The 22,988-nt window shown below is 45.6% G+C and overlaps 1 protein-coding gene across 5 annotated transcripts in view; it reads left to right on the top strand.

Moving 5' to 3' along the window:
• SFXN5 (sideroflexin 5) overlaps positions 1–22,721 on the top strand; it is a 104,594-nt gene extending 81,873 nt beyond the window's left edge. The window contains exons 11-12 of one of the 5 annotated variants that reach the window (XM_054203119.1): positions 411–528; positions 21,568–22,721. In XM_054203119.1, coding sequence (XP_054059094.1) covers positions 411–528; positions 21,568–21,645 — 196 coding nt within the window. In that variant the 3' untranslated portion in view covers positions 21,646–22,721. The remainder of the gene's footprint in view (positions 1–410; positions 529–21,567) is intronic. The other 4 variants (XM_054203117.1, XM_054203118.1, XM_054203122.1 and 1 more) reach the window with 4 other exon arrangements.
• Positions 22,722–22,988: the final 267 nt, after the last annotated feature.

A 22,988-nucleotide genomic window follows, 5' to 3' on the forward strand; every position in this document is an offset into this window, starting at 1 on the left:
CCGACAGTTTACAATATCTCTCAAGAACCTAATTTCCTTCTGCTCACTCAACATAATCTCCAAAGCTTTAATACAGGTGACACCTGCATGTATCCAGATCACCTCATGTGCCATTTACTCCAGTGTGAGATGGTTTGAAATAGTAGAAGTGTGTGCGAAGTGATCCTGTTTTAATTTAGGAGAAGAGAGCAGTTAAGTTTGCATGGGCTGTGTAACCCCAGCAGATTCAAAAGCACAGTGTGCAGGACTCGGGATCTTTTGTGGGTGAACTTGGTGACCTACTAACGAGGAACCTAGGCCAGTTAGGGAGAGGGAGATCAGCGGGTATGGCTGGACACCGGTGTCTGATTTGATGATGACCTGAGCTCACCTGGTCTATGAAATGGTCTAACAAAGCCTTTCCTTTCCAGAACATCACTCCTGAGGTCCCGTCCCCGGATGATTCTCCCAGTCCAAAGCCTTGTGTGCCTCGCTGCCTTTGGCCTGGCTCTCCCCTTGGCCATCAGTCTCTTCCCACAGATGTCCGAGGTCAGTATGTGTCTGGTCATTATCTCAGAGGGCGGCTATCTCAGAGGGTCTTACCAATGCCATTGCTTGTTTTGCCTTTCTGGATTATGGTCTCATTCCTATGGGGCCTCCTCCATTTTTGGATGAAGGCAGTTGCTATCTTCTTCACTTGAACAAGTGCAGATTCACTGGGGAGGTGATGGTTATGTTAATCCCGCCTGTTAATGCATGCTAGCATAGCACAGATTAATATCAGATGGCTTTTCCATACTTCTAACCAGTGTTTGGATCATGTGGTGGGATGTACCTTCCAAACGAACAGAGGAGGAACTGAACAGAGAAACCTTTGTTCCACCCAGCAAAGGCACCTTTTACAGACAAGGGATGGTCATGTGTGATCCTTCTCCCATCACATCCGTTGTTCTCCCACAGGGGTGGTCTGCTCCAGACCTCTCCCATGTGGAGGACAGTTAGACTGTGTAGTACTGAAAATGTCACGGATCAGGGGGACGAACAGGTTCAAATAAGGTGGTTTTTTAAGAGCATGAAGATAATGTTCTGCTTGCTTGATCACCAGTCAGAAGAGTGTCTCAGCTAGCATGGAGGGTATCTGGTGATACCCAGGTCAGGTCTGGTCAAATCACAAGTCAAGGGATGTCAGTGTTTCTGACTGATGACTTCTGCTCTGAGACTCCAGCTGGGTTCATCCTGTCTTGTCTGGGAACGTGAGCTTAGTCAGAGCTGAGCTGCACTGGCGAGAACATGGTTCATCTCACCCTTTCCCATGACAGTGGTGTTTCCTTGGTGTTAACATAATGAAAACAAGGCTTTGTCCATTAAGCAAATAGCCTGGGATGGATACACATTTGATGTGGATGTACTTTTCCAGGGCTTCTTTGAGGGTTTCTGCCTTTTCGTCATCTAGCCTGGCTCTGGGAAGACACAGCCTGGGGGTGAACAGAGGAAAGCTAGCCAAGGAAACAGGCAGAATGACTAATGAAATCACTCATACCTAAGTTAGTTGAACAAATTGGTAAAGTGTATTTTTTTTGTAAGTCATTAATTTTGGCCATTCAGTGTTTGGAGCTTATAGATTTGCAGATTGTAAATTTTTACATTTGCAGCGAAGGTCACTATTATAACATTGGTAAAACCTCTATCAAACAGAGGAAAGGACTTCGCTGAAGTTCTTTTTGTGCCAACTAGAACAGTTGATCAGAAATTGGTATCACAGTCTCTGCTGGTTAATTCCATTTTTTTGGTCTGGATGGGTTTATCCATGACTTCTAGCCAGGGAGTCGTCTTGTACACTTGTCTGCTAGACTGAAAAACCTGTTACAAATTTTCTGTTGTCCTACTAGCTGTTTACAGGCTGAGATAAAATTGTCCCTTAATCTTCTCTTTAAGAAACTGAATATATCTCAATCTTTGAGTCGCTTGCTAAAAGACGTGTTTTCTGAAGCTTAATGATTCATATGGCTCTTCCTTAAACTTTTTCTAATTAGTCAACATCCTTTTTGGAGCACTTCCATAAGAACCAGACACAGTATTCCAGTAAGAAGTTGCACAAGTACCAGTTGCAAGAAGCAATGTGATTTGCTGGCTTCTACTTGAATTCATACATCCACAGAGCACGTTAGTCATTTTGGCATAAGCTCAACCTTAGCTGCCTGTCCATCAGTATTTTTGTTGTGATCCCAAGTTCTGCTCAGAGGTTTTGGTTATGAAAGACTGAGCAGTAATTCCAGGTCTCACACCTGTTCAAGGTACATGCCCAGAGTATGTCCAAAGTTCCTGTTGGAAGGAGACCTGGACATAGAGCATCCCTTATGCTCCTATTCTAGGGAAAGGAGCTTCACCCACCAGAAGGTAGACATGGGCTTTCCTGGGAGGTCTCCTTTCAAGATAATCAGGGAAGCAAGACCACAGGAGGTACCACCATCCTCATTTACTCCAAAGCTGACATTGCCACCGTTCTCCCAAAATGGTGCCCCATGCCATAGGTGCACTATTTGTGTCCGGAGGCAATTTTGTGTTTGACCATAGTACATTGTACGTTGACTTTTTTCCCACGTATCTAGAGGCCTCTGTATCAGTCACCTGGGCTCTTAATTATTTACTACTTTCCCAGACTTCGTGTCATCTCAAGCCTTAAACAACAGTCATTGTCCCTTCTCACTGACGATGCACATGTTTAATAGCGTTGGCCAAACCAAACCATTCTTTCAACGTAGACCAGAAACTCACCCTACAGTTCTGTTTTGAAATTTAGCGTTTTGTACATTTCCGGTATTTTCTGTAGGCATCGCTTAGCATGGGCTTCTCTGAAATAGGAAGTGCCTACCTACCAAGGTCAGTGTGAACTCTTAAGTTTTGGTACCAGAATCTGAGGCATTCACAGTTAAACACTTTGGGGTCTGCAGAAATAATTATTCATTGCCTTAATTTCTTTATCTAAAAATGAAGATCACAAGGTCTTTTTGCCTTTTGTATCATAGCTTTATGGGTGACAGATAATTTATAAGGTATAGTATCTGATATTGCAGCTTGAGAAATTGTGTTGATGGTAGCAGCTGAATGAATTCTAGCCCACAAGAAAAATTAAAGTCTGGCTTCCTTCAAGGGATATTCAAATTGCAGGCATCAGGCAATACTGAAACCATACAGCATCACTTGAAAATGACCTTCTAAAAGCAGATGAAATGTTATCTGCAGTGTAAACATGAATCAGCACTGATTAGTAGATCAAACAGAATGACGTGCTCTCTGCCCACGCTTCATGTCAATGGAGAGAAGCTATTACAGCTGGTGGTATAGCTCATTACCTACTAGGGTCTCAGCTCCACTCAACTGGAGTTAGCTCCACACACACAGCTGGACCTCACATCTGTTGACACCAAGGAATCAGGTTCTTCATAGCGGCCTGGTCTGAGCAGTCTTCCAGTTATGTCTGCATTCATTATAAATGTGTGTGACTGTGTATAAAGGGCGTTTCTCCCATTCTGCCAAATCTCATTGAGATCTCAGTGGTCAGTGACTGTGGGAATGCTCAAGTGAGGAGGGCAAGTGATTTATCTGAAACAATCTCTCCAGAGCCATTTCTTCACAGTCTTGGATAGGAAATCTGAGTTTCCTTGCAAAGAGCGTTTCTCAAAACGTGTCACTTCTTGATCACTCATCACTGGTCCATGAACTTGTCAGATAACTAAGTTAATAGACTTTGAGTGATTGAACATTGACCTCTCTTATGGATGTTCATGCATGTGTATATATATAGGCATGTGTGTATTTGCTTTTTCTCATAACTGCAGTAGGTGAAGCAGCTATGAACATAACACGACTGAGATGATGCTGTTGTAATGAGCACCACCCAGGGAGTAAATTATTAACAACAAGATGTAATAGGCGTGTTCTGTTCCAAAAATATGATTATGGTCTGAGCAGCAACCCTTTCAGGAATTGTAAATGAGCCAAATTCTGCCCTTAATCACACATTCACAGTCCTTTTTATTTAGTCAGAGAGCAAACACAGAAGCTGATGTGTTATTACGTGCTTGTTTTAGCATGGGAGCTTGACTGGCCGCCTTTGATCCACTCTTCTAAAGGGGCTCAAACTTACAATTAGTTCTCAAGCAGAGTTGAAGCCTTGCAATAGATTTAATAAATGTGCAAGATAAATGCAGCCACCTTATCACATCGGCTGTAGCTGCTTCAGAGTTATACCTGTTTTAAAGTAATATAAAAGAAATCAGAATTGAGCTCTGGTTGCATACAGGAACACCAGTATCAACTAAATGAAGATTCTGGAGCTGAACAGCCTTCATGTGCTGGGAAGGATAATGCAGCCAGATATTCTCTTTGGTCGGTATTTAGTTTAGCTAAGACCTTATACCTTCCCCAGTTTTGTACAGATGGAATCCACTTTGATGTCTTAATGGTGCTCCAGAATTACAACTTGTTTCTAGGCGTTATGGTTTTGAAGATCACCTTGTAAAAATAAAACCCTAGTGTCAGCCATAAAGACCTGGGTCCTTGCGAGTAAGCACGCTTAAGATGCTGAGAAATACGCTTTTCATCCCAATGCAGTGTTAACTCTGGTACCTAAATGCATCAATATGCATTAAGTAATCCACTGCTGTTAAGTTTAGGAGAAACATCTAGTTAATGCATTTAGCCCACAACCTCCAACTGCCTCCCATGCCCCCCGGGGAATCTCTTTTCTAGCTGCCTATCCTACAGCATCCCCACTGACAACTCCTACTCAGCTATGCACTGCCAATAGAAACAGCTGTGACAGTTCCAAACTGAAAATGGGACTTGTGCAAATGAAATTCAGTGTAGCAGCAAAAGAAATAACCATGGGGTTGCTCCACTGATTTTCCACCCTTTGGTCCCTGCTTATCCCGATCATTCATTTTTCGGCATCCAAGAGGATCCTGTTGAACCTCCGGGGTGCTGCAAACCCACCGAAACTTGCCTCATCCCATTCTTAGTGTGCTGGATTGTGCTGATAAAGAAGGATAAACACAGGTGAGAAATGGAGCTGAAGCAAGAGCTGATGGCAGAGAAACCCTTCCACTAGCTGTAATACACATGCCCTCACCATGGGTTAAGTTTAAAGGGCCTTGGTTGCTGGTTAGGGCAAAACAAGCCGTCTTCCGGAATTAGGCTGATTTCAGCTGAAAGCCTTTTCTTAAAAATAATCTTCCTTTTGGATCTCCAGGACAAGGGGAATAAACAGCCTAAAATCCAAGGCTGAGCTATTGTTTTCCAATCTGTTTTAGCCTTCATCTTGTTGGCAGGCTGCTTTAGAAAAGCAAAAGGTTAATGAGCCAATGTGCAGTGGGATTATTGCAGTAAAGATGACAGTGAACCAGTAATTACTAATTAGATGCAGTTTAACAGGAGGAACAAGTGAAATCTCCTCTTCACCAACTGTCAATAATTAGCAGATTTGGTGAGGTTGAAATGTGTCCACAGTTAAAAGGCTGATTTTTTAATGAAATGGCACTTGACAAAAGAGCTGTATGGAGGTCACAGCCATAGCCCTCGAGACGCTTCCCTATACCATACTTAGGAGGGAAATCAGATGCAAGACAGCAGGGGGTCCCCATGAAACCATTTCTCCCTTGGGATTACATTGCAGGGGGGGAGGGGAGCAGGAGGGATTCTCTGCAGTAATTTTGTCCAACTTGGATGAGAAGCAAAGGAAAGGATTTGCCAGCTGCCATGGGGAAAAAACGTTTGAGAAGTGAGAAGTTCTGTGGTATTTCTTTGCTTCTGGGTCTGAGGAACGGTTTCCTGAGAGTCTGGTAACCTGAGTGTGATGGCCAAAGTCTACCATTGGGATGGAGGTTGGTCTTGGAAGGAAACCCTCTTAGAAAAGAAGTGGCACAAGGTCCTTAAGGACTGGCAGGAGGCTGGAAGCTCAGTGGTATGGGTCTCCCAAAGACTGCATAAGATTCAAGCAGTGCCCTGAAGCTTTGTTTTCATACTGACACGCAGGCAATGCTTCATCATTGACTTCTGAAGCATTAAGAGGTTCATCTGAGGTTCCTCTCATATGTACTGATCCAGTTTCTCTTCTGGCAAACTAACTATTTACATAGGCAAGAGTATCTTTATTTTCCACATGAACTGAAAATGGAGAGGTGATCTGTGTGAGCTTCTTTAATGTCCATGAAACTTTTTACTTGAGCTGAAACCTCCAAGTTTTATGTGTTACTGAGTGGTTGAATGCTGATGTGGTTCACGTAGGGCTGGAGAGAAAAGCTGTGGTATTTGGAAATGTGTTGAGCCCTGTTCTGGCCTTCAGATGAGGGATGGTGCTTAACGAGGTTTGTGTCCGGTGTTCTTCAGTAAGGATGGACTTGTTCCTGTCAGAGGTTGGAAGACAAATGAGTGACCCCTTCCAGAGCATAGTCCTGCACCTGGAGGGGTAAAGTGATGGGAGAGGAGGTGACGTTTGGGGAATAGCAGAATAATACTGCCATCACTACACACAAAAGCTGGATATGGTTGCACAAAATTCAAATGTAAGTTGCAAGCCCATCTTTTATGAGAAATAATAGCCTAAGGAAATCATAAACTACATTTATACTTCTAAACCCAGCAGGGTCTGAGCACAAGCTGAGTCACTGGCCCATGGTGTCCAGCCTGGTTAATTGTCTGCATCCTTGCTGGATCAGTTTTGTCTTCCGAGCTAACACTGGAGGGTCATGTTCCCAGGTACTGCTCCCAACAAATAAAGCCGTCCTCTCTGGGAGAAGAGTTTGGCTGTATGGATGCAAGCTGTGCTATACTGGTTGTTCTCAGAGCCTGAAACTGGGTTCTGATTAATGTTGTTTCACGCAGCTGTAGCACTGTCTGTCTCATTGCAAGTATTCAGGAAGTAGTGGTGCCATAATTTTAGTCTGTGACCTCTTTAGGTTAATTTTATTTATGGCTTATAGGGCTTATTTGACCCGAGTTTTGACTTCAGAGGACCATGGCCTTAATCTTGTGTTATGGGAAAGTCATGCCTTCCTGCACCATGACAGGACCATGCCTCAGCTGAGCAGTGGAAAGCAAAGATCTCTTCAGCCTTTGCTTTAAGTGTCTGAGACTGTTACACACAAAGCAAAGAGTACATCTGTCCTCCCATACTTCTGATGGAGCCTACCCTTGCCATCAGCCTGGGCGTGGACCTGAAGTCTGGAGACTGGAGTGTTTGTCACCAACTCTTTTTGTGACAAATCATTCCCTGCTCCAAATGAAATCACAATGTTGGCCATAAATCTTCATGAAGTCACCAGAGCAGCTCAAAGCACCATGGTACCAGTCCCCAGTACTCAATTCTGCTGTCGCAGTAGCTCATGCAGAGAGATGGGACCTTAGTCATGCAGCACAACAGGAGTCCTCACCGGTATGTCTCAAGAAGGTGACCGTCCAGTAACTGCAATCTGCTGAACAGGGAAAGCTGGCCTGAGGCTGCTCACTAAGGCATGAGCAGTGAACTTGAACCCAGCTCTGGGCTAAACAGCCAAATTTTTGGCAAAGTTTCAATCTCCCTTCATTTGAGACAGGAGTGCTTTTACCATTTGCTTCTCTGACATCTCCCATCCTTCCCTGCTCTCACCGGCCCTCTCGGGTTGAGAGCATCAAGCAGAGGAGAAGTCGATGTGTTCCCAGCTTAGCCCCCCTCCTCACCCCCCAGCTCAGGTTTTCCTTCACCTGCACCAGCTGTCAGGGCAGGGTTTGCAGACCTGGCGTGTGTTTCCCGTGGAGCCAGACTTCACACACCGCTTCCCCCTTGGCCCTACCCTTTGGCTTTCCCTTTACACCTCCACTGCTCTCCCCCCTCTCACCCCCCCAGCAGCCTGGCATCTGCAGAACACCTTTCCTGTCAAAGCAACCAGAAAAAAAAGTAAATATCACAGTAGCTTGTTTCCTGTGCTGCAGATTTCCTCAACGACTTTAGTTTCCTTCTAATTGCACTGTACAGGAAAGCTGCTGCCCAGGAGCCCACTAGCACGGAGGAATCTGTGCGTTACTGGAAGTATTTAGGTGGCCTGAGACAATTTGGCTAAGTTCATGGTTGTGCTTAGGCTTGCGGAGAGACGCACTGGGAGCTGGAAGGGTCTCCAGTGGATGGTGATGAGCTGTTATCACTAACTATCACAGTAATTGTCGGCATTATTCCTGTGCTCTGTAGATGCCTATAGACTGTTCCCAACCCACTGTAGGCCTCCTACACAGGTTCTTCTGTCAGGAGCAACCCGGTCTACTGGAACGTATCCCTGCCCATGGCAGGGGAGTTGGAACTAGATGATCTTTAAGGTCTCTTCCAACGCAAACCATTCTATGATTTTATTCTGCGATTCTATGACTTGCTCTTGGCTGCAGAGATCTGCCCCAGTTCCTACTCCCACCTTGAGTTTTTATCTCTCTGCCATCGTCTCCAGTGTAACACAGACAGAAAGAAGCCTGGAGCTTTTGCTGTATTTGCTTTAGAGCTTGCAAGGTCAGACCACCCTCCGTACTATAAACTTCCAAGTCAAAGTGGCAGCAGAGCTTTTTGTGTAGCTCAGGCATATTCACGGCAAGGACATAGGCAGGCTCACATGCTGTAAACCCCCTTGTCGGGCACATGTCCTGAGTGAAGGTATTCCTAAACACATGAGGACACTTCAGGCTTAATAGTCCTCTCCTCCGCTTCTAGTGGTGCTTTAGCCTGAGTTGCTGAACCAACAGCCACAAGCTCCCTCCTGCTTCAGGGAGGGCTTCAGTGTTTGATGTTTCTGTAGAGAGCTTCTAAAAACCAAACAAACCAAAAGTTCCAGATTCTACATGACTCTGACATTCTTGTACTCCCCCAAGTCATAAAACCCCCTAAATACTCATTATTGTGTCATAATGCCTTATCACTACTGTGCGATGCTCTTTTAAATTCTTTTTCTGGGACTGTAGCAGGAGTATGGGGAAGATGTTGTGGCACAGTAACTTCCTTCTGCCCTTGTTCAGCTGGATGCAGCGACAGTTCCAGATGCAAACCCATGGGTGGTAATCTCACAGAAGGAGCGTCTACCTTGTCACAGAGCCACCTCCCTTTTCCCAAACTCATGGCATACCTCATTGCAGTGCTCTTTTGATTCATGTCCTGGCACAACTGAAACTCCTCTTGCTGTGGAGTCACTTACCTGAGACATGACCAGGAGAGAAGGAACCAGTTTCGCAAAGCAAAGAACATTTCTGGATTAGGTCATCTCCCCTTACCATTTTTTTTCCCCCCGTATTTCTCAAAATCAAAGCATTTCCCATACCTACTCACTCCACAATGGGCTGGGATTAGCAGGTCTCAGACTCTTCTGGGAGCAAATGTCCTTCTTTCCAACAGGAAGAGGAAGGATCTGGTCTTCAGGGGCATCAGCTCCACCATCACTCTTCACAAGCCCCTAGGAAACGTTGGGGTGGTTAGATTTACAACTGCTCAGCCTGTTTGCACCTCGCGGTGTAATTATTAGGCTCAATGACATCTCTCGTCTGGGGAAGGTCACGTGTGAGCAGCACTCTGATTGATTTGGAGCCTGTGTCTTTGTTCTCACGTTCCCTGTCCGAGAGGCTTTGATTTGTGCCCAAGCTGGTTTTTGAATTCTGCTCCTGAGGCTGGTCCTTTGTTTCACGACCAACATTCGCAGGAGTCAAAGGTGCTGAAAACTTTACGGGATCTGGCCCTAAAATTGTAACCTGGGCCAGCAGAGCTTGTTCTTGCTGGGAAGCGATGGCTTGAGCCGAACTGTTATTTGTGGTCATTCAAGGTGGGTGTGGGAGAAAGGACCCTTTTGTACTGCCCAGGGGCTTCAGCAGCAGTGTCAGACAGGATCTGGTTTCATGTTTATATCTCTGTCCCTGGGATACAGGTTCAAGTATGTAAACTATCTATCCTGCAAGCACAGGCTCCTGCAGGTGTGTGGGTGCTAGTGGGCATAAAAAAACATTCCTGACACCATCTCTTTTGAGGAGTCTTCACCTCCTGATGGCTATAAGCCATTAGGAGTCAAAAGAAAGAGCTGACATCCGACAACTCCGGATAAACAGCTAAACATTAACCCTTAAAGTGGCTCGAAAAACATACTTAAAAGGCACTTTGTGGAAAGAAGCCATTTTTTTCCAGGCCTGTTAATTGCTGTCTTTCTTCAGGACACCTTTCAGCAGCACCTACTGTAAACAGAGCAGCTCCTCCTGAAGCATTTCCCCCAAGGATTCCTGCCCGGCTCATCGGGGAGCCTGCAGGTTGTCCTTGTCTCCTTCTGCCCTGTGCAGTCCTCCTGCAAGTCTGTGGTTTTGCTGGTTTCTTCTTGGCCTGAAAGCCGAGATCTTTCCTCTCTTTCTGCCAGCCTACCCTGAAAACTCAATCCCCTCTCTTGGGGATATCAGCCTCTGTATTTGGTGCAACCAGGTTTGTCCCCAGCTCTTCCTTGTCTCTTGCCTGGCATACGCCTCTCTTTCTGCGTAGTGTTGGATATGTCCTTTTCTGTATACTCAAATACAGTTGTTTTAGTTCATTTGAAGCAACTGTACCTCAGACTACTCCAAGTGAGATGTTAAGAGCAAAGGAAGGCGGCCAGTTGTCCAGACTTGCCTGCAGTAAGCATGCTTGCTCACTGCAGAGAATGCCTTATTAATCACATTTCCCAAGCGCAGGTATATATAATTATCTGTAATTGTTTTTTAAATCATTTGGAGCTAGCAACATCTTTCTAGTGAGGCTGTTGGACCTTCAAGAGAAGGAAATGGGATGGAGGTTGGGATTCTAAGGAACTTGCTTAGCCTCTTTAAAGCAACAAGGGCATCCCTAAATCCTGCAATACTTATCATGCTTTTCCTTCTCAATAGCTAGAGAATTGCAGGGTTTGACGTTCTTACCAAATAGCAACAAATGCTCTCTTCCTTGGCAGAACTGCTGGAGGGATTCTTACCAAAATGGACGTAGTTGCTTGTTTTCATCAAAGGGGAAACTTGCCACATTCATAATGTCCACATTCAAAAGTAGGATTTTTTTTCTTCCGAAAAAGGAGAGACAGCTCTGTCTTTGTGAATGCTTTTCGTTTCATCAAGGAACAGAGACCCTAAACTCTGCTATTTTGGGTATTTTCAAGATTGTATTTTAGGTGGGCTGATGACTCTTCCATCCGTTGGTTGGCTTGAATGTTCCCCAACAGAGTCTACATCATGTAACGTGAGGCTTCTTCCTTGATGCCAGGAAGAAGTTTCTTTTGCCCGACACGCTATAGACTGACTGCCCTGTGCAAACAATTTTGGGAGAAAGTCCTCTCCTGAAGAAGAGTCCTTACCTCATGAGGCTAGGTGACCTGAGGGCAGAACACATGTGTTTCTGCTGTGGTACCAGCCTAAGACATCCACCTTTCTGGAGCTCCTGTAGAAATTAATTTAGTGTGGCAAATCAGGAGTTTACCTCCTGAGCACTTATCTTCTATACATGAGCAGATCTCTTTCTCCAGAGTGAAGGAGAAAAGGCATCTTAGCTCCTGCAAAGGCCTTTTACGTGTTTCTTCACTTTATGGAAGAACATCATGCCAGGGTCTTAGATTCTCTTCATCACAACTTCACTTCAGTTCTTTGTTCAGTCTCATGCCTGAACTTCTACATTTCTCTGTATGGGTGATGAGTTTGTGTTACTCATGTCTTACCCCTTGGTCCCTTGCGGAGCATTGCAGAACAAGGTGCCATGCTCACTGGGATGCAGGCTGGCACCTTCTGGATAGCAGCGACTGGATGAAAGGAGGGAAAGCCCCTCACCTTCTTGGATTGCTAGAGAGAACTGGAAATGTCTCTTTCCTGTGGAAGACAGACAGAAAAAACTTTTGGTTTGCATCTTGCTCTTTGAAACTTTATGGTTTCAAAGCCTTTATTTGGGTTTGGGTGGTTTTTTTAAAAAGACTTGAGTTTTCTGGTGCTGTGGGCAACCCTCTTCTTTCCCAGAAGACTCAAACCCACAAATTTACAATGATTTGGAGACTCTGTCATGCAGGGGGTTGACCTTTCAATCTGTTTATAAAGCTGGGAGACTTGAGAGGGTCCGAGAGCCAATGGACCCCAGTGCTCACCAAACTCAGCTCCTCTATTGTGTTCAGTTTTGGGTCTGTCACTACAAGAAAGACATTGAGGTGCTGGAGCGTGTCCAGAGAAGGGCAACAAAGCTGGTGAGGGGTCTGGAGCACAAGTCTTATGAGGAGCGGCTGAGGGAGCTGGGGTTGTTTAGCCTGGAGAAAAGGAGGCTGAGGGGAGACCTTATCGCTTTCTACAACTACCTGAAAGGAGGCTGTAGTGAGGTGGGGGCTGGTCTCTTCTCACAAGTGACAAGTGATAGGACAAGAGGAAATGGCCTTACGTTGCGCCAGGGGAGGTTTAGGATGGATACTAGGAAAAATTTCTTCACAGAAAGGGTTATCAAACATTGGAACAGCCTGCCCAGGGAAGTGATTGAATCACCATCCCTGGAGGTATTTAAAAGATGGATAGACATGGTGCTTAGGGACGTGGTTTAGTGGTGGTTTTGGCAGTGTTAGGTTGATGGTTGGACTCGATAATCTTAAAAATCCCTTCCAACCTAGACAATTCTATGATTGTATGATCCTAGGAGTGGCTTTCATTCATCTCACCATGTCTGTTCATTGTTGATGTCATCTTGAGACACCAGAAAGGTTCCCCTGGGGAACTGGAAGGTTAGAGCTGGTACCTTGCTGGTGGACTGGTTTGGGGCACTGAACAAATACGGGGCTCGGAGCACAGGAGTGGAACGCGGCTGTTGAACTACTCTGCTGCAGGACAGGCAGGGACACGCTGAGCAGTTGAAGCTACATTGCAGCCTTAGGTGCCTGCTGTCACATATTATTACCCCACCTGCTAAGACTGTTATCATCAGTCATTTCTAGAGCACCGGAAACAAACATGTCGCTGGGTGAGGGGAGCTCATTGCCATGGGGGCAGTTGTGCTCTGCTCCAGCCTGGTTGGACACTAGCCTAAAGTACCATGTTTTCCTTCTTCGCGGCTGATCAAAATGTTGGGCTTTTTTTGATAGGAATATTATTTTGCTTTAGAGAAGCTGTGATATATTAATTTGCGACTCCTGAAGCTGAAGTTAAAAACAACCCTTGATGAAATTTCTGTCCCATAACTGACTGATAAGTCCTGCAAATTCTTCTGCTCTGCTTTGGGGTGGAGTCAATTGTTCCCATTTAAGGTGAGGGCAGTAACATCTTAAGCCTTGTAGCTGTCTCAAAAGCAATTACACGTCTCTATCCAAACATCTGTTGAGCATGAGGAATATTCCTACTCGTCTCAATACAGAAACCTGATGGCACCCAAGGTGCTGCTGACACTTTGCATTTCGTGCTTTGCTAAAAGCAGTGACGTTTTTAGGGGACGGTTCAGAGGTGTCAGCAGATGTGATAGAGTGTGAATAGCTTGTGGCACTAACACCATCACTGGCATACTTTATATCTAACGGATGTCATAGCGGGGTATGCGTGGTGCCACATGCAGACCCTTTCCAGCCTGATCTGAGAAGAACCTCTGTTTTCTGCCCTGTCCTACAAGCACCCGGAGGTGGATGCCGGTGGTCAAAGCATCCATGGCAAAAACCAGAAAAATCTACTGAAATGGATAATCCTCAAGAGCTAGAGCAGCCAAATATTCCAGCTTTCCTCCTTTTTATTGTTTCAAGGAGGGAAGAGAAAATGGAGATAAAATTAATTTCAAGCAGTGGTCCTTCTTAATGACAGTTCTAGGTATATCCTACCACGGGTTAGACAGCAGCACTGAGATATATCTTCGGTGTAAATGAGAAATGACATATCCCTAAAAACTTAGTGTTTGGAAACAGGGTTCTGAATTCAGAGCCATTTATGTTAAATCCCCCAGAATACTACTACGTTGCAGGGATTTAACAGGTTACCCACCTGCTAGGCACATGGTAGTAGTTCCAGATTTGCAGTGAAACAAGAAACTTTGCAAATTACCCAGACTGCCTGATAGTTCCTTACTTGAAAGATATGCTGAACTACATGTGAATCCATTTACCTGGCGGTGAAAGGGTAGTATAAACCAAATGCTCTCCTGAGCTTGTTCATCCTTATCTAACACTGGCTTGGTTTTACCTCCAACAATGCGAGCAAGAGAGGAACCTTTTACTCCATGAGTGTGGCCGCTCACCCAGCGTGGTGCATCAGGAGTTGAGTTGTATCCATGGTGGTAGGCTCTCTTCACCTTGGTGAGGCTGTGGTGTGACTTCATTAGGAAAGCCAGCCAGGCACTAGTGGTGATGGTTTTCTTGGTGCAAGAGCATGTGACAAATTTTCACCTCTTTCCTGAATAGATGGATCCAGAGCACCAGAGAGGTTTGATCTATTTGCTTGTGCAACGGCTCCCAGCCCTCGGTGCCTTCTCCTTCCAAAGCCGCTACCTTCACAGAACATCTTCTGGTGGACACAGGTTGTGTGGATGTGCCGTGTAGATGCACATCCTTTGTGGTGCTCTGCTTGCAGCGTGCACAGGCTCTGCCCAACCGGCCAGACTGCTTCCTCGGCGCAGTCCCGGCTGGAAAAGCACATCTGCCCTGTTCCTTGCAGCGTGGTGGCCAGGGAGGGTCGCAAAGGCTCTTAGGGAATGTCAGTCCCCGAGTACAGTTGCATACCTTGGCGTGTCAGACAAAAGGAGATGATCAAAGCAGGGATGGTGAGAATGGAGGCTCTAACCCCTCGCTGGGGAAGCGCTCAGTGCCGCTGTGCCAGCAGGTGCGCAGCTCTTTGATCCCTGCGTTTCAGGGGGGTCCGGCCCTCCCTCCCCGCCCTAACCCCAAAGTCAACACTTCTTTGGGAAGGTGGATGGTGTCAAACCTGTGAGTGGGCTCCCACTGAGCCACGATGCTCTTGCATCCCAGGTGAAGCCAGATTCGGACACGATGTGACCAGTGATGGCTGGAGAGGCAGGAGTGGCTTCCCAGGCTCTGGTTACATTTTGATAACACCTTAACCAGCATCAAGGATGGAAATAGAATCAAATAACTTGTTTCCTTGTTTTTGAGGAAAGCGTTTTGACTAGGTATGGTGTTTTTTCTTGTGAAAACTGAATGTTTCTTTAAAAGAGGGAGGTCTAAAGGCTTGAGAGAAACGAAAAATGAAGAGAACTGTACCAGTCAACTCTTAAGTTCAATTTTTATTATTAATTTGAAGGAAAAATTAACAAAATTCAGGTTTATAACAAAATTGTTCTCCCTCAGCTTTGTGATTTGGCCAGCAAACTGAATATCAATTATTTATGAAGGTTTTTGTTACCATGTATGTTAGCCATGAGACCATCTCTCAACCAGTGTGTCTAGTTTGGGGGAAAATAGTTTTTTAACTATGTAGAAAAACTGGGAAGTGGTCAGAAAACAGCTTTAACACCAGTTTTTCAAACAATAATCTGACTTGCAGAGAAGCAGCATGAATTTTGTCTATAAATTTTAGCAAAGGAGATTTAATAGTCTTTGAATACTTTCATGGGAAGACAATATCAGGCAGGGTAGAGCTCCTTAGTGCAGCAAATAGATAAATGGAAAGCTGGAAGTCTGAATTTAGAAAAATGCAAATGATGTGGATGGATGATGCTCTTTGAAGCAGGATACTGAGAGGTCTTGTAGCTCCACTATTGGTTGGACTCCTTAACCAGAGGCTGGATATCTTTTGAGAAACATCTGTGATTTAATCAAAAGGGGGTTGGGTGAGATGGGGCATTTCCTGACTTCTCTCACCTGTCAGGTCACCTTCAGTTGGCAGTAGGTCCATAGCATTTCCAAGAGACACTCCTTAAGCAAACACCGATTTCCTCATCTCATTCCTTAGCGAGTGGATCCATGGAGAGCACTTTAATTTTTGATGTTTGGGAAAAGCTTTCGAAAGTTAATCTGAACAGAGGAGGAAAAAGTCTTGCTGTCTTTAAATCACTCGGTGTACATTTTCCAATTTTGGAAAGCCTTATAAAATTAAGCATGGGTTCAGATTTGTGATTTTGCCCCATCAGCATTCTTTCAGCTACTGTCCATTAAAAGAAGAAAAGAAGATCTGAAATACCTGAAAGAAGAACATTTAGGCAGTCTTACCGTGGGAACAAGACCATTGAAAACCCAATCAATTTGGGTTTTGACCCCAAGTAAGCATGTTAAGCCAAATTTAATGAGGTTCTGCTTCTTAGCAGAGTTGCATTAGGTCACCATGGGTTGAAGGTGAAAGGAAGCCTTGGTAAACCTGTACAGAGATGCTTTCACACCACAGTTGCACCATGCTACAAGCAGAGGTGCCTGGTGACCGTGGCGTGCCTGATGAGCAGTAGCTCATCTATCCAAGGAAAAACATGATCCTCTTTCACCAAGAAGACCAAGGACAGAGCAGAGTCTGTTAATGGTGCTGAATGTGCCCCACCTCGCTGTCTAGCTGTTCATAGAGCCCACCACCATGGAAGCAGCAGTTGCTGGTCCTTCATGGTGCTTCATAGTGCCATTTATTAACCTTGCTACACCTCAGCGAGCTTCACTAGGGCTCGGTTAGCTTGTCATTGTCCTGGGCCATTGCCCTGATGTCTGATAGCCCAGGAGGAGGCAGCAGAGGGCTGCCGGAAGGGCCAGGAGAGCCCTTCCGGGCTCCAAACCAGGGCCACCACTGAGCCATCTCACTAGCACTGCCGAGGCAGCAGCAGAAGACATGGTGACCAGCCTGATCCTCCCTTCCCCCCACCTCCAAGTACAGCATCCGTCAGTCCACATGACCCTCCCCCTACCAAAATTGGCTGCTTTCTTCCTTCTTCTCCCCCCTCCCTCCCTTTTTTTGGCTGAGTGATGAGCTGTATGCCAAATCCATCTGCTCCTGTCTCCCCTAGCTGCCTTCCATATCATTACAGGATCCCTGGCAGTGAGCCTAGACCTATCTCTCTCCCTGCACTCTTAGGAGCACATTCCTTTCTACACCTTTTCCCGAGCTGGGATAGAAATGAGTATCAACCCCAAACAAAAAGCATCTGCTTTCTGCCTGCTTCTGCTTCACCGGACGTGCATGTACGCTACACCCGTGTCAGCAGCGAATGCAAAACACACACAACCCCCCACCTCGCCGCCCCGCATCCAACATGGGCTGACGAAACTTTGGGCGCCGGGAGCCTGCCTCACACCCTCTCCCTCTCCGTCTCCGCAGCACCAGCTGTGACCACCGCACCATTTGTTCCTCCAGCCCACGCCAGCACTCGGAGCCAGTTCTTTATCACCCCAATTAGCCTTGTCTGTGCTGATGAGAGGAGAGAGGCTTCCACTGCAAGGCAGAGATGGGGGGAAAAGAGCTGGCGTGCGGTGGGCACCACGAGAGGCGATTCCCTTTACGGTGGCTTTGTTCCCTGGGAGGATAGATATCACCGGGTCAGGAACACCGCTAAAAAGCCAGTGCTGTCATCCTGCCTGCATTACCTCAGTGATGCTGGTTTATAAACAGTTGCTTGAATAAGGTCAGGGGACACCATTTCTTTTTTCCCTTTTTTCTTCATGTACTTGGCTATCAGCTAGAAGGAAGAAGAGCGTCCTCAGGCCCCACGGGCTCCCAGATGTTGCGATGGGCTGTGGCTAGGGCCTGCCACTTTTCTGGAAGAGTTTGGAGATGCACCTTGGCCGTGTCCCCAGCAAGGATCGGGATTCCTGCATCTATAGCAAAGCTTCCAGTAGCTTCACGGGGGGTGAAGTAATTCCTTCTTCTCCTGCTGCCTTGTTATAGTGTGTATAGTATATATTCCAATGATGGTATTTCAGGATACTGAGCGGTCAATGCTGCACTGATGCTCATGCAACCATCAGCCTGAAAGCCTGTGGGTTTTCTTTCCCAAAGAAGCCCCTTGTAGCACTCTCTAGGAATGGTGTTTTCACACCGTGGTTCCCTCAGTGCTGTTGTGAGCTTGCATCTCTCTTGGACTTCTTTTCTCCTAGATTCATTGTTGAAGGTCCTTTTCTGGTAGGCACCTCAGCGCTACCATCCCAGAGCCAGAAAGGGGATCCATCCTTTGTCTTAGCACAGGTAGATCTACCTCATTGGGAGGAAAAGGATGGACACAATTCAAACTCAGTCCTATGGTAGGCACTCAGTTTGAAAGGACAGTCACCCTGTGTGGGGTGGGGCAAGTCCCATGAGTGTAGTCCCATCAGGGTAGAACCTGTTCCTCAGAGCACCCTCCATGGCAGGTGTTCCCTGTTAGAGGGGTTCCCAGCATGGCCATGACCAAGAAGGATCCTGCTGGGGGTCTTCTTTGAAGCTGAGACATAAGAAACTTGACAGGAAACTGTGGTCTCCAGATCCGTTTCACAATGCCATGTCCAGTGGCAGGATGGCCAAGCACATCCAGGATGCTGAACAGCTACAGTAGTGGTCTACACCAAAATAGGTGAAATTATGCTTTCTAACAAAAAACTCTGGGTGATTCAAAGACTGAACTGGTACACAATAAGGTTGTGTCTTGATGTTGTCTTAATATCTGTACCCTACCACCCAAATGCTTCTGCCTGTTCTTCTGCGTTTGATTTCCCAGTGAGAGGAGTAAGTTACTCCTGATGCATTTCTGAATGACTTTGCCAGTACTGCAGTGGAGTACGTTCCTCCTGTACCTGCTTCCTTGGTGCAGACACACCCCTTGGAGCTCCTGTAGCTGAGGCTCTAGAGCAGTTTGCAATATCTGTTTTATTAGTCAACCAGAAGGGAATCTGCAGAGATTGCTCCAGTTCAACCAGGCACTCCCCAGCAAATTTATTTCACATCTTCCCAGGCTTTGGAAAGGGACTTAAGTGAGCTCAGTAATACACAGCTCCAAAACAATGCCTGTAACCAGTTTTATGTTCTTTCAAGACCTTCAAAGGAGTCCCCAACCACATGTCCATCTTGCATTAGACATTCATTCCCTTGTCCTTCTGCTCAGACACCACAATCTGTCTCTGAAGTGTCACACCTCATTCCTGTCCCTCCTAAAGCCACCCCAACAGCCTTCTGCACAGCCTTGCCATGAACGAAGACCTCTGCCAGGCAGGGAAAGGAGGCCGTTTCCCTCCTGGACCCATGGGAAGGAAGCCAAAAGGACCTACATGCAGTTATCTCATCTGTCTCCTTCCACCAAGACAAGCTCAATTCTGCTTAAACTATTCTTGATGGGTTTCATCTAATTTGTGCTGAAAGCCTCCCACCACAGAGACACTACACCTTTCCCAAGCATTTGCTTGCAATACTTTGCTCCTTCCCACTAGGATACTCTTCCTGCTGTTCAGCTTGGATCTTACTCGATGCTTTTTGAATTGTGTCCCAAGAGAGAGTGAACAAAACATTATTCCTTTCTGCTGTGCCGTAGCCTCTTGCACATGCACACACCACTATGTCTCCCTTGAACTTCTCTCTTCTAGACTCAGCACATCCAAGTTGTAGAATCATAGAGTTGCCTAGGTTGGAAGGGACCTTTCAGATCATCTAGTCCAACCATCAACCTAACCCTGACAAAAACCATCACCAAACTGTATCTCTAAACACTATGCCTACCCGTCTTTTAAATACCTCCAGGGATTTTAAATACCTCAACCACTTCCCTGGCCAGCCTGTTCCAATGCTTAATAACCCTTTCCTCGAAGGTCTTGCTTTCAGACCGCTAATCCGGGGTCCACCGAGGCAGATGTGGCTTTCCTTGGACCTGCCACCTCTCTGTCCCCCATTGGAGAGGAAGGAGCTGTTGGTGGCTCTCCGTTCGCTTTCTGTGGAGACGTCCCAGTAGTAGGGGGACCCAAGTTGAGTTTCACTCTGTCCGAGCTGCCCCACATGCCCAAGCCCTACCAACGCCAGCATGGACGGTCAGGGTTGGGCCACCCAATTCCAGGTCATTTTAAAGCACTTCCCCCCTTGATATTTTCATACCAGTGGGTGAAACCTCCCAGCCCCAGTGCCTCGGAGCTTTTCTTTCTGTCTCTGGAATAAAAATAAGAAAACAATGGGAAGAAAAGCTGCGTCAGAGCCAGGCAGATCGGAGTTAATCCTCCCTCAAAATGGATCCCGTCAGTGCCGGTGTACGTGAGAATCGCCTCTCCTGCACCTTTGCTGGGTACTCTCCCCGGCACAATGCTTCACTTTGTGTTTCAGCACAGAAAGAAATGGTGAAGTTGCTAATAATGGCACTAAAAGAAAATATGCTACATCTGTTATGGATAGCAGTACAAAATTAGCTGATCACACCTCTGACACCCAAGATGTCTTCACTTAAAATACTCGTTGGCTTACTTTACATAATTTGCTGATTATATTTAAAAGAAATACAATTTTGCAATTACTGTTCTTTCTGGTGTGCTATCTATGCATCATTTTCTTTTTATGTTTATATATTTCTCCTTCATTAGTGCAGTCTGAAGGGTGATTAGATCCCTTCAAACATTTTACAGAGGTTAAACGTTGATTAAGATTTAATTATTACTGTAAATAGCTTGGAATGACATATGGTGCAAAAACCTGACATATGTGCATTTGAATAAATGAAGTGCTATTTCCCATGATGCTTCAGTAGCTGTTTAACAGCTTTGCTGAAGGGTTATGTTGCACCTCATGTTAAGATTGCTTTGATGTTATATTTTGTTGGGTTTTTGCAGCTGAAAGCTAAGAACAGTTTTTCCAGTTTTTAAAAACATTGAATATTTTAAATACCTAAATTGTTTTGCACAAATTTTTGCTAATTTGTCTAACTAGGTTAAACATTTTCAAAAGCATTTCGATTTTAACGTGGGTTCCTAGCATTGTGTCAGCAACAGCATCAATTCAATGTATAGGATTTCTAAAAGTCTGATCTTGCAAGGTGTCCTGTCCCAGTTGGGAGTGGGATCTTTGCTTGCTGTGGGAACCGGGAGCACCATGGATCCCTCCCAGGGATGCAAAGGTTCAGAGCAATTTCAGAGCAAGGGGAAGCTTTGTGAGAAGCCAGCGAAAGGAAAAAATTAGGAAAGGGCCAGAGATTTTATGGAGACAGAGAAAGGGGGAGGCGATTTTGTCTGTGATCCGTCCTTGTTGGAGGATATAGAGCTCTGGTCCTGGAGACGGATGAGGATGTGCTGTCCCCTTGTGTCACCAGGCAGCCTGTGGCTTTGCTGGATCCCTACGGGTGCAAACCACAGCTTTGGGGACTGGATTCCTTCTAGCATCTTGTGAGGGGACCTTGACCGTGGGAAAAGGAAGGGTTGTCTCCAGGAAAATGATGGGTGGGATTTGTTTGATTCACAGAGACGCTCTGTAATTCATGGAATATTGCAAGGCAGTGAGCGTGCATCGTTTCATGTAATATAAGTCAATCCAAACAAGGATGTTTTGAGACTTGAGCAGGGTAAAGTACATTAAAATGACATGGAAAAGGCATGATTGATATTGTATTATTTACATATTATACTTCTCCACATTAATTTATTGATCTGTCGAGCTCCTGCTGCAGCACAGCAACACAGTATCGATTCTGATCTTGCCTTCTCTTTGATTTCACAGATTGAGACATCTCGGCTGGAACCAGAAATCGCAATGGCCACCACCAGTAAGACTGTAGTCTACAATAAAGGATTGTAAGTGGAAGTGGACCATCGCAGCCCAGAAGATTTGGGGAGGGAAAGGGGGAAACCTGAGATCCCAACTGGGAAAAAAGAAAACAACAACAAGATAAAACAAATAATAGAGCTCAGCGATAGTAACGTATTACCGCTCCCGGCGAATTGGGAGTAAATTAACACTTGCAGAGAACTGACACCTCACACCACTCAAAAAGATTAATATTAAAAGTTTTAAATTAGCAACAGGAGCAGCAACAAAAAAATTACATTCAAACACCTTAGAGAACTAGCTAAAGAAGAATCTCAGAACTTAATAGCACTGCATGGAGGGATGTTTAACGGCGTGTTTACATGGTTATACCTAATTACATGAAAGTAGGCTTCACTGAACAAATTTTCTTTTCAATGTGAATTAAATCTCCACACTGATAACTGCACAAAAATAATTCTGTAGAGATCAACAGGTGCATGAATGTAAAGCGCTTGGTAGGGTGTTTGATAAATGTCCTGTATCGATTTCATGCCAGTCCTGCCCCAGTGATCATGCGCAAAAGCAGCCTTCCATGGTTCAGTGTGCAATGCTCCGTTAGCACAGTGAAGGTCATAGCCTGTGCACCCTCCATCCCTCCCTCCTTCTTCTGCAGATGGTCCTGGTGGTGTCCTGCCATTTGTGTCGCAGGAGCCTACTGCTAGGCATATCTGCAAGGGCTTTTGCCCAGGGTTCAAGATACTGGGAAGCCAACATGCCCACATGTTGAATAGGAAGGGATCTTACAGCAAAACCATGTTGATCTTCTCTTTCCTTTTGCACAAGGAAAGACAGGAAGGATGGGGTTTGTCCCACCTAACGTAGACCATCTAAAAGTAAGGTAGTTAAGGTAAACTAATTGGCTAAGTCATGCTTTGTTAAGCTAGTTGTCTGAGAACATAATATGCTTAACTTTTGGTCAGCCCTGAAGTGGTCAGACGGTTGGACTAGATGTTGTAGGTCCCTTCCGACTGGAACTCAACCTCACTTCTCTTCTCTTCTCTTCTCTTCTCTTCTCTTCTCTTCTCTTCTCTTCTCTTCTCTTCTCTTCTCTTCTCTTCTCTTCTTCTCTTCTCTTTCTGTCTTTCTCTTTCGTCTTCTGCTCTCATAGTCTCCTTTTCTTCTTCTTCCTCTTCTTCCTCTTCTTCCTCTTCTTCTTCTTCTTCTTCTTCTTCTTCTTCTTCTTCTTCTTCTTCTCTATATTTGCCAACACCGTCAGACAGCAAAGCCAAAGCAGTGGGCAGGACGGCTTCGCCTGGCAGCCATGCCATGCTGATGGCTTCATGAGACTGCAACCTTAGAGGGGTGAACTGCCCTCTGAAGGTATCTGTCTG

Source organism: Rissa tridactyla, chromosome 5 (genome assembly GCF_028500815.1).
Source record: "Rissa tridactyla isolate bRisTri1 chromosome 5, bRisTri1.patW.cur.20221130, whole genome shotgun sequence".
NCBI lineage: Eukaryota > Metazoa > Chordata > Aves > Charadriiformes > Laridae > Rissa > Rissa tridactyla.